The 12,206-nt window shown below is 44.1% G+C and overlaps 1 protein-coding gene across 1 annotated transcript; it reads left to right on the top strand.

The window, feature by feature from the left end:
- The first annotated feature begins 2,542 nt into the window (after window positions 1-2,542).
- Window positions 2,543-10,348, top strand: LOC134751269 (alanine--glyoxylate aminotransferase-like). Its single transcript, XM_063686652.1, has 7 exons — window positions 2,543-2,703; window positions 5,257-5,449; window positions 5,791-5,959; window positions 7,015-7,170; window positions 7,644-7,736; window positions 8,296-8,553; window positions 10,189-10,348. The coding sequence occupies exons 1-7, from the start codon at window positions 2,545-2,547 to the stop codon at window positions 10,346-10,348; spliced, it is 1,188 nt and encodes a 395-aa protein (XP_063542722.1). The 5' UTR covers window positions 2,543-2,544.
- Window positions 10,349-12,206: the final 1,858 nt, after the last annotated feature.

Here is a 12,206-nt window from a genome sequence, read left to right as displayed (position 1 = left end):
CATACGTCAGAACATAAACGTCAACATTGTCAACAATTTTTTTACTTAAAAACACTTCTTACCGACTCACGTAAAAATCAGAATTTCCAGTGGTTTCTGTTATAATATCGTAAAAAAATAAGTGATTCCAGTGATGAAGATGATCTAACGCCTGTGGATGTTGCACTTTCCTCGCTATAGTGAGGGGAAAAGTTTTGTGTTACACACGGGTGCAAATGTATTTTACTTCTCGTGTGTTGAAACACTCGCTACGCTCAAGATTCTATTTTAGAACCACTTGCTTCGCTCGTGGTTCAACTATAGAATCCTTTCGCTAGCTCTCGTGTTTCAATTCCACACTCGCGGGTAAAATACAACTTTGCACCCTTGTATAACAAATAACTATTACCCGGTTGTAACCATTCTATATTACTTCCTCTCGCGACGAATATGTATTTTAGGTCCCCTAATTCCGACCACTGTAAATAACATTATCTATCTGACTTATTAAAATAACTTCTAGGTTTTATTCGGTCTATCTTTACAAACCGCATACCGCATACCTACCACCGCCCACATTGTTAACTGACAGTTCGTAAACCTTATTACGAGAGGCATAAGGTCCATCGATGAACAGTTAAGAGTGTTGCTGTTTGTACCTATCTTAATACAAAAGTCAACAGGCAAATTAATTAGGATTATATTACGTTACATAAATACGTTACATAATGACATGAACAAACAAGGAAAGTTATATAAACAGTGTTTTTTCTCCGTCTTCTTACCTTACAAAGCAACGCTTTGACAGTCTGAATTTCTCAAAGGAGTGCCAGTACCAAACTCAAAATAGAACCTTGAGGTAGTGTGCGTAAACTGTGTTTGTGTGTGTAATGGGGCATTTGACAGAATGGGCCATCTGTCGACACACTTTAAAACTAAAAATGAAGATTTATATAATAGTGTAGACATGCGTGTTAAATTGTGCGACACACTCATCCTATCCAAGCTTAACTACGCGGATACGGTGTATGGTAACTGCTTACTCTCTCGTACTAAGAAAATCGTTCAACGGCTGCAAAACGCCTGCACACGTTTTTGTTTTCCAATACCCCCACGATCCCATATTACTCCGTATCTCAACATGAACAAGCTTTTAAATATGGATGGTCGACGTACCCTACATTTTGCCACTCTTATTTGGTATTTGCAACAGCAAGAAACCCACATATTTGCATGATAAGATGGTCTTCTACCAGCGTCGTATTAGACGTGTTCCCCGACTGGTTTGCCCAAGGCACAATACTGCATTTCGTGGCAGTTTTCGTTATGCTGCCACGAAATGCTGGAACAACCTTCCACCTCCTATTTGGGAGAGCATGACTGTTAGTAGGTTCAAGTCTAAACTGAAAACACACCTAATAGCTCAACAAGGTATTGCTGCCTAAGGGCATCATTCTACATAGCTCCAGTTCCTAAATATTACTAACCCCCAATTTTATTTCTAGTTACCGCAATATAATGAATTTATATGTATGAGCCACGAGCGTAACGAGTGGTTCGAAAGTGAAATCCTGAGCGTTGCGAGGGTTTACGAAAAGAGAGGTATGGGCATTGTGAATATTATCTCGCTTTGTGTGGTAGGGCACAGCACAGCGGATGGCATTCCAGATCGGGTTATTTCCACTAGTTACCACCAACTTGTTACCAGTGGTAATTAACTATATACCTACTGGGATTTTTTTTCCCACCTCACCTTACCTTAGTGGGAATTATTTTTCCCAGTAGTTACCAGTAGTAAAAGGTGTATTTTTTTCCCCCAGTAGTTACCACCAACATTTTGTTATAGTTCAATAGTAATAAAAACAGTATAAGTGGCATTTCTTGCCACATCGAATGCACACAAAAAACCCAAATCAGCAACAGGTGATAGAGCACTAGAGCACGACAAAGACTACAAGAATATATATACAGAAAATCCTTTACAGGTACCTAGATTTGACTTCAAACCGATACCCGACATCGGATCGGACTTTCTCCTCATGGTCTTTCGTCCTGACTGGCGCCGTACAGACCGAATCGGTAGCTGTACCGGGTACTTGCCTGTGGCATCTTTTCCTTGTTACACGTTGCTTCTCTCCCTACAAACTAATTATTTATTGTCCCAGGCTTATCGGATCGGACAATGTGAAAACCCTCTTAAGCGTGCCGTGAAGTTTTCCTGCCTTAGGTAATCTAGGTTAATTTGAAGGATTGATTCTTGGCTGAGTTTCCACGCAGATAAGTAACCGCCTTCCATTCGATCTTTGTTATCTCTCCTCTCGTAGTGTGCAGCTCGTAAAACCTTTAAATATACACACAAATTTATTCAATAAAAGAAAAGAACAAGGTATTTAGGGTAAGTATTTTAGACGCTTACCTGTTGTTACGATTTTTACGATCGATTGTTACGATTTTCAACTCGGCGATCTCCAATATGAAAACTGAAATTGAAAATTATACATCCTATCCGCTCGGATTTTTGGATCTATTTTTCAGTTCTGTTAATTTGCAAATTGACTTTCAGCAATGGCGTCCAACGAGCTGACCGTCGAAGCGCCCGTAACATCTGACAGGCAGTTCTCGAAGCCACTGATGTGCGGCCCGGGGCCAAGTGACCTGTGGCCCTGTGTGGTAGAAGCCCTAACTGCCCCTGTTATATCGCCAGCCTGCGCCGAATATTATAACGTGAGTGTTTACTGGCCTGGGGCCAAGTGAGCTGTGGCCCTGTGTGGTAGAAGCCCTAACTGCCCCTGTTATATCGCCAGCCTGCGCCGAATATTATAACGTGAGTGTTTACTGGCCTGGGGCCAAGTGAGCTGTGGCCCTGTGTGGTAGAAGCCCTAACTGCCCCTGTTATATCGCCAGCCTGGGCCGAATATTATAACGTGAGTGTTTACTGGCCTGGGGCCAAGTGAGCTGTGGCCCTGTGTGGTAGAAGCCCTAACTGCCCCTGTTATATCGCCAGCCTGCGCCGAATATTATAACGTGAGTGTTTACTGGCCTGGGGCCAAGTGAGCTGTGGCCCTGTGTGGTAGAAGCCCTAACTGCCCCTGTTATATCGCCAGCCTGGGCCGAATATTATAACGTGAGTGTTTACTGGCCTGGGGCCAAGTGAGCTGTGGCCCTGTGTGGTAGAAGCCCTAACTGCCCCTGTTATATCGCCAGCCTGGGCCGAGTACTATAACGTGAGTGTTTAACTGGCCCCGGGGCCAAGCGACCTGTGGCCCTGTGTGGCAGGGGCCCTAACGGCTCCGGTTATATCGACAACCTGCGCTGAGTACTATAACATGAGTGTTTAACTGGCCCTGGGGCCAAGCGACCTGTGGCCCTGTGTGGCAGAGGCCCTAACGGCACCTGTGATATCGCCAGCCTGCGCCGAGTACTATAACGTGAGTGGTTAACTGGCCCGGGGGCCAAGCGAACTGTGGCCCTATGTAGCAGAGGCCCTAACGTCGCGGCACCTGTGATATCGCCAGCCTGCGCCGAGTACTATAACGTATCTGTTTACTGGCCCCGAGGAGAATATATTATGTAGGTCATACTGAACAAGTTTTACTGTGGCGCCAACCTCGGAATCACTAAAAAAATCCGATTAACAATATTCGCTGAAATTGATGATAGTTAATTAGAGTTCCGTACCCAAAGGGTAAAAACGGGACTCTATTACTAAGACTCCGCTGTCCGTCTGTCTGTCTGTCATCAGGCTGTATCTCGTGAACCGTGATAGCTAGGCACTTGAAATTTTCACAGGTGATGTATTTCTGTTGCCGCTATAACAACAAATAATAGAATGTACGGAACCCACGGTGGGCGAGTCCGACTTGCACTTGACCGGTTTTTTTGCGTATTCGTGGCTGTCACATAGTAAAAGTTGTTTAGTAAGTATGATCTACCAACGTAACAAGATCACTCAGTACCTCAGTACAAAGAGGATATAACTTAGTATAAATAACATTTAAAAAGGTGCTACAATCTTCATGGTGTAGATACGTATAAGTGGTCAATTATAAATTACCAAACCGATAAGTTGTCTGCCCTCGCGTGCAAACCTCTTACAATGAATGCCTAAACAGTATGCCTAATTACCTACTAATTGGGATTTCCTCATAATTTCATAAAAGGATATAACACTTCTAGTTGCTTAATGAGATAAATACTTACCTTGGGTGTAAATGAAGTAGATAATCACTCTGATAATAAGTAATGACCAGGCATCGTAAACTGCGAGCGAAATCCATTGAAGTACTAGGGTTATTACTTAGTATTTCGCTCGCAGTTTACGATGCCTGGTAATGACCATTCGGGGTGGAATAATGGCTTTATTGTTGTTAAATGGATAATTACTTTCCTATTTCATCCGAGAAGTAGGTAGTGCAGTGCAATAACAGCTTAACAATGGGCTAGTATTTATTTAATATTGCTGTGCCGACTTAACTCCGACGATTATTATTATTCAATTAAAAGTAAAATTAAAAGTAACTAAGAATAACAACTTATAAATAAAAAAAATTAAAAAACAAAACTACTCTTAATTAAAAAACATCTAAATAAGGCCCCCGCGGCATTGTGCCAAAGATGCTGGCAGCATTCCCTCGCTGAATGGCAATACTTATGCGCTGCGAGAGAAAGCCGCCAGCTCTCTGGTCACCGGTTGCGTCGACGAGCTTTTTGCTAAGTTCTTTAAAAAGAACTTTTGCGCTTGGACCCCACGGCCCCAGTGTCTCGACACCAAATGCCACAAAGTGGTATTGTGGGCCACTTTGCGAACTTTTTGCCTTCAGCCGCCTTGGCAGCCGCCCCAGCCCTGAACGAAGTTCTTGGTAGATGGGACGGAGCTAGTGTATCGACGCATGTGGCGTCCCAGACCAACACCCGTCCCATCTTCGACGGGACCAGGGTCATACCGTCCGGTCTCTTGCCGTCGTCCCTCAAAACGCCGTTTGGTTCAAGGATAGCCGGCGCGTTGACGGTGGCAAGAGAACGGCGGATGATATCGTTCAGGGCAGCGTGCCTGGAGAGGCGACCAGCGCTTAATTGACAAATCCGACGATTGGTAATATTATAACGATTTTTATTATGTATTTCAAACCGTTTCAATATTAAATCCATTTCCGTAATAAAATTCGGATATACACGGAACTTCTAACTTCTAACGCGACGCTGTTTAAACTCTCGTGCGAATGAGGCTTTTACTGCTAAAGGCCTGCGCTCTCACTGTGTTTCTCTCCGCATTTTCAGGTAATGGCCGACATCCGCGCCGGCATCCAATACGCCTTCCAAACACGAAGCAAGCTGGTGTTAGCGGTCAGCGGGTCCGGGCACGCCGGCATGGAGACCGTCATCAGCAACCTGCTCGCGCCGGGGGAGCTGCTGCTCGTGCCCAGCCGTGGGATCTGGGACGAGCGAGCCAAGGACATGGCCAGGAGATATGGTGAGTCAGTACCAAGTACCATGGAAAGACTATGGAACCGCCCCGCGCGATCTTGGCACGCTACGGCTACCGTCGCCGGTACAAAAAGCCAGTGGGCGAGGGCCCGTACCCATTGCTGCTCAGAATTTTACCTGAGAAACGCGTGGTCCGGGCTGTCAGCACCGATTTCTGGGCATCCATTGTTTATTTTTAAATGGTCCAGTCCAATAGGCTTATTTATCCTCATTGAAATTGAATGATAATATTGTCACCAGTGATTTTAGTGGCGATTCGCTATACCCGGCCTCTAAAGCACCATGTACCTAGTTAATTACAATCATTCAATCTATTTTCATTCTAAGGCATCAAAGTGGAGACAATCAGGACTCCGGAGCCTTTCACGACGTTTTCCCTTGAAGAGTTGGAGTCGGCCCTGGAGCGGCACCGCCCCGCCGGCCTGTTCATCACCCACGGCGACTCCTCCACCGGCACGCTACAAAACATGGAAGGACTGGGAGACCTCTGCCACAGGTGATTATTTTATTTATTATTTATTCCAGAATAGGGTCGGTGGACTCAATTCTGGGGATCGTGGAAGTACTTCCAGTTTAGTGTTGTGTTCAGAAGTCTGGCAGCAATTTTGACTACGCACGCATGTGAAACTCAATATAATACCAATACCTACTCTTTATTGCACACCTTATTACAGAAAACAATACAAAGAATACAAAAAGGAGGTTAAACAACAGCCGGGCTAGCACATGATTGGCGCGAGAGTATCTCGCCGCGACATAGACTACCTGTCCCCCTTTATCATACAGTTAGTAAAAGACGGTTAGTCTATCTCGCGGCGAGATACTGTCGCGCCAATCATGTGCTCGGCCTACAGGCGATCTTGTCGCTTAAGTTTATGGCATGTCAAATGCAATATAAAAGAATTCAAGCGCATAAAAAGACAAAACAATACAATATACCATACATATAAAAATAAAATAAAATACACATATAAAGATAAACGTGAAAATGCCAGCTATAAGGAAAAGCAAGCAGATAGAAGTATTACGGAGCAGATAAAAAGTGAAGTTTAACAAGTCTCTTGAAATAATTAGGAGATTGAGCGCACCTTAAGTCTATAGGCAGAGAATTCCATAGTCGAACAGCTTGAAAAGCGAATGAATTATTATAGAATATAGACGAGGATGACGGGACAGAAGGAATCAAATTCTGGGAGGACCTAACAGAACGGAGATAGCTGAAACGGTTCTTGAGATAGCGAGGAGTTGCGGGGTTAAAACGAATGGAATACAGAAGTGATAAAACGTGAGTTACGACGTAAGCGAATAGGGAGCCACTTACTCCTGAAATATATGTAAGTTCTGTGTATCGTCAAATGTCATCTCTCTTCAGCTATAATTCGTTGTCAGTGTTAAATAAAGGTCATAACAATGTCACCTTATTTTTTGGCAAGCAGAACGAGTATGTGCGAGTATGTGTTCAAAAATGTGTATGTACGTTACGGGTGCTAGGTGCTAGGACTGCTAGGCTAATCGTTTTGCTGAATATCTGTATGCTTCTCTGTTTTATAGATACGGAGCTCTATTGCTGGTCGACACAGTGGTGTCTCTGGGAGCGGAGCCATTCCTAATGGACTCCTGGGGCGTGGACGGCGCCTACACCGCATGTCAGAAAGCACTCAGCGGGCCGGCCGGAATAGCACCTGTCGCTTTCAGCGCCCGTGCAGAGTGAGTTACCCCATTTATATTTATTAATACGGAGCTCAGTTGCTAGTAGACACAGTGGTGTCTCTGGGAGCGGAGCCATTCCTGATGGACTTCTGGGGCGTGGACGGGCCTATGCGGTAAGGTTTTCAGTTTGCGCTACGTCTGAGCTTAATAACTGTTTAAGTTTAGGTACTAAGTCAAGTTTGGTATCATTTTCAACTCGATCAAAGATGTAGACCATACCAAATTTCATCTAAATCGGTTCAGCGGTTATTGATTTCCCATACAAACTTTCACCCTCCTTTTCTCACCCTTAAGGGATGATTTTTGGGATGAAAACTATCCAAAGTCCTTCCTCAGGACTCAATCTTTATACAAAATTTCAACTAAATCGGTTTAGCGTTGAAGCATAAGCAGGATTTTTTTTGTATATTTTATATTATTGTAATAAGTACAAACTTAAAGTATCTACAAACTATTGATTTTTATTTCAGGGCAAAAATAAACAATCGAAGCCACGAGCCGCCATTTTACTTCGACATGAAGCTCTTGGCTCAGCAGTGGAACTGTTACGACGACACCTTCTTGTGAGTATTGTTAGATTACAACACCGGAGCAATGCTCAATGCTCATTACCAACGCTACGTAGGGCGTCAACTTCTGACGGACTGCTGCTTGCTGTATTCCCATACAGTGTGAATAGTGTGATGGTACGTTGCTTACGGCATACACCGAAAACTATCTTATACTACCTACCCCACCCCAGCAAGCACCCCACCACCCATAGAGGCCGCAACAGCCATTGGAAAACGCATTAACCCATTCAGCGCTAATCACGACAAGTTGTTGTTTTGACTTTAAAATCAAACTAACGTGCCGAGATAGTAGGGGAGACTAGGGAGACTTAGTGGATCTACTATGTTCTTAAAATAAGAACAATATAGCGATTGGTTCCTTTTAGGACGGTAATTTTATTCATTGGCAAATTATTATGGTTTTAGGAATAATTTTGGTGACCAAGTCTCCCCTGGGATCAAGTCTGCCCTATAGATGACCCTATAAGAAAATTAAGCGATGCGTATTAACCTCCCCGTCTTTTCACTAGACTTATAAAACCCTTAAAAACCCCGTCTTTTGTTCCACCAGTTACCACCACACACTGAGCTTCCCCCTCCTCTGGGCCCTGCGCGCCTGCCTGTCCCGGCTCGCGCGCGAGTCGCTCCCCCGCGCGTGGGAGCGCCACGGCGCCGCCGCCGCGCGCCTCCACGCGCGCCTCACCCGCCTGCGCGCGCACGGCTTCCAGTTCCTGGTGCGCAGGCCCGAGGACCGCATGGCGGCCGTCACCACCGTGCTGCTGCCCGAGGGACTGGGGCACAACAAGTTCGTGGCTCAGTTGAGGGACAAGTAAGTTACACTTCTAAGGGTAATTACACCTATCCTTTTTCAGTAGACTGAGAACTTTGTGCTGAGAGGAAGAGAGAAAAGCATTTGTTTCTGTCCCAGGGAAAGAAAGAAAATCATCAAGGTAGCAGAAATTGTCCGACAAAATGATAGGCTAGATGTGACGACCCCTTAAGATTCGTCACCCCCGGGCCCCGACAGCCGGTAAAATATGGGGGATTAAATTGTTTCCAATTCCATACGCTACGCCCCTATTATGTTTCGTGCTTTGTGCCGTAAGGTGCATTGGAGTATGTAACTTTGAAAGCGGGGTAATAATCTTCTATATATATAAACGTAAAAGTCCTGACTGACTGACTCACTTATCAACGCCCAGCCCAAACCGTTGGACCTAGAGAGCTGAATTTTTCACAATAGGTAGTTTTTATAACGTTAGTATCCACTAAGAAGGGGTTTTTCAAAATTCACCCCCTGAGGGGGTGAAATGGGGGTCCAAAGTTTGTATGGGGAAACAAGATTAGTTAGACTATTTTATTCGAAACTTCACAGGAGTATTCCTAACGATAAATGAATAAACACGTGTTTCAGGTTTTTTTTAATTCAACCCCTGAAAGGGGGAATGTGGTGACAAAGTCTGAAAATCAACATGGGTATTGTTTCTATGGTTTATCGGGTCGCTGATTACGAAAACAACAACGATATTAAAATCCAACGTGGCGGACGTGAAAAACCATTTCCTCTGTTGGGGTGCAATGGGGTTGAAATGTCTAAATATCAATATGTGTGTCGTTTTTATGTTTTTTTGGGACGTTGTGCCCAATTGCAATTCAAACGGTCCATTAGTTTCGGAGCAAATCGGTTGTAACAGACGTTAGGCGAGTGCGGGCGGCGCGGCGGGACGGACGGGGCGGGAGTAGTAAGTCATCGGGAAATTTCCTGCATCCGTTATGAGAACATTCAAGGTGCTACAACAAGGTGGTTGTCTGTTTGCTTCTTATAAAGTTTAGGTTTCGATTCTAAGTAAAATGCAAAAAAATCGTAAGGACCTACATATATACACGGTGGCTAAAAAATAAGTGCATTTAATTCCCGTTGCCATATTCTACCTACAAACCATAAACCATAAAAACCATATTTTGCTTTTCATTATAAAACCATATTTTCATAGATCTCCTTTCCCTGCCTCCCCCGCACCCTGTAGATTAGACAAAACGACATAGATTCTTAAATCACGCGGGCGAAGCCGTGGGAAAGAGCTAGTTTTGAATATGGCTCTACTAAACCAGAAACACTTCAGCAACACTTAAGGATGACTCACTTTAGACCGGGCCGTGACCGGGCCGGAGCTTCCGGCGCTTACTTTTCTATGACATGACAGGTGATCACGTGATGCTTGCGTGATGAAAACGAAGCGCCGGAAGCTCCGGCCCGGTCACGGCCCGGTCTAACGTGAGTCATCCTTTACTCTACTGTTTGCTATAATAAGTAAAACAGTAGGTACTTATATACTTATAGTTTAGTATAGATATGTATAAGCAATTTTCAAAATTACCCCGCTGTCGAAGCTACCTTATGCCCAATGTACCTTATGGGAGCTGTCCTAAATAATTACTTATATGTATTGACACTGTTTCACAGCCACAACATCATGATAACGCCCGGGCTGGGCCCCACGTCGGGCGCGGCGGTGCGCGTCGGGCTGATGGGCGTCAACGCGAGCGCCGCCGTGGCCGACCAAGTCGCCGACGCCATGGCCGACGTGGCGGGCACCAAGCGACCTGATATTGCGAAGCAATAAAGAGTTCTCAAAACAACTAGACTACCTTATTAATTCTGGCAAACCATTTTAGTTAGTAGGTAACTGTAGGTAAAATAATTCTTACCTACTGAAAGGCTCCAGTCACTGTATGCTCTACGCCTAAACTATTTCAAATGCTACGTAGAGAAAATCACCAACAAGCTCTCTGATATATCTTTGCAATAAATTCATATTTTGCAGTGATGCGTGACGCGATAGTATGCAACTATTAGGTATATCAATATAAATGGCTTAGTTAATCGCCATAAAATTCATGCACATTATTTTATTTGATACAGTGAATGGTATGTATACTTTGTACGTCCACGCTTTCATATCCGCAAGACACAACCTAAGCCCTCCTACACGTACACCCGCAACTCGACTTGACAACTCCATTGCGCATCCTGTGACCGCATCTTCAAGACAAAGTTTGGTTTTGCGAGCCACATTAGGGCATTTCATAATCCGGACAAGAATTGTTAAAGGATGACTCACGTTAGACCGGGCCGTGTCCGGGCCGGAGCTTCCGGCGCTTACTTACTTACTTTTCTTGCTTTCCATAGAAATCGAAGCGCCGGAAGCTCCGGCCCGGACACGGCCCGGTCTAACGTCAGTCATCCTTAATGGGGTCGCCATTGCCGGATGCGGCAAGGAAGAAGAAGATAAGAGGGGGAGACGTCCACGCTAACGCGCGTTTTTAAGGTTCCTTAGTCAACTAGGATCCCTTATAGTTTCGACATGTTCTATACTGACAAATTAGTCAAACTAGACAGACAATTATAATAAAATATTTACTTTTTTTTTAATTTGAGACATTAGTATTTTATACAATCGTGATAGTATAATATAATAGACAGCTTTTCAGTCGAGTACCGTGTTAGGTCTAATGTAGGTACGAGATTGAAAAGCTTGATTATATCACTATTGTATACAATGGTTTTTCTACAAGTCATCTAAAATAAAACTTTTTCTATTATGAAAGTCAAATAATTAAAGAAAATTAGGTAAGTATCTCAGTAGTACAAAAGACATCAACGCGTGCATAATACATATACTTACGAATATTACTCATGAAATAGATAAGCATGAGAGGTAAACAACAATTTTGCTCCCTTGTAATGGAGCCCAAATAAGGAACTTGTTTCCCATTTTATATACGTAGTGGCCATCCATCAGAGCAGGTTATTATGCTTCATGTGCTTATAAGGACGTTTCTATCAGAATTTCTGTTATAATTTCAGACAAAAAGGACCTTATTCCACTTGAAACATAAGGACCCTTGTGTGATGGAAAGCCACAATTATATTATTTTTATTTATCTCGTTACATTGGGTCACTTAGCTATATCAAGCTATATGCAAGTGCAAACTTTCATGAGCAATGCCTGCTGCGAGCCTGCGACCGGTTCAATGGTTCATGGGTGTCTATTGTTACTTACTTCTTATTTCCGATGGCGCTACAACCCCTTGTGGGTCTTGGCCCCTTCCACTATCTTCCTCCAGTTGTCGAGATCCTTGGCAACCATTCTCCAGTTGGTATATTTCCTCATCCTCCTAAGATCTTCTTCCACGCAGTCCAGCCATCTTTTCTTAGGCTAGGTCTTTTCTGTTGTGGCGTCCACCTTGTCATAATTTTTGGAGCTCTCGAATTGGGCATTCTTTCGAGGTGACCCGCCCATCTCACCCGGTGTCTATTGTTGCGCCTGTGAACGGGTTCCAGCAGGCGTTCTACATGACATTAAAGCTCTCCAAGGGGCCTCTACGTGTTGGATCTATATCCCCACGCAAGCCTATCAAAAGACCGGGATTTATAGGCCCGTGAAATCCGAGGAGATACAAATAATAATACATTAATC

This window comes from Cydia strobilella, chromosome 21 (genome assembly GCF_947568885.1).
Source record: "Cydia strobilella chromosome 21, ilCydStro3.1, whole genome shotgun sequence".
Lineage (NCBI taxonomy): Eukaryota > Metazoa > Arthropoda > Insecta > Lepidoptera > Tortricidae > Cydia > Cydia strobilella.
The sequence above is the reverse complement of the archived record's forward strand: the minus strand, read 5'-3'. Positions and strand labels throughout refer to the sequence as shown.

Bases quoted from the DNA above. Each gene is read 5' to 3' on its own strand.
- LOC134751269 (XM_063686652.1), top strand. From the start codon at position 2,545: ATGGCGTCCAACGAGCTGACCGTCGAAGCGCCCGTAACATCTGACAGG. The intron at 5,960-7,014 runs GTGATTATTTTA...TCTGTTTTATAG, and splicing joins CTGGGAGACCTCTGCCACAG to ATACGGAGCTCTATTGCTGG. The intron at 7,737-8,295 runs GTGAGTATTGTT...TTGTTCCACCAG, and splicing joins TGTTACGACGACACCTTCTT to TTACCACCACACACTGAGCT.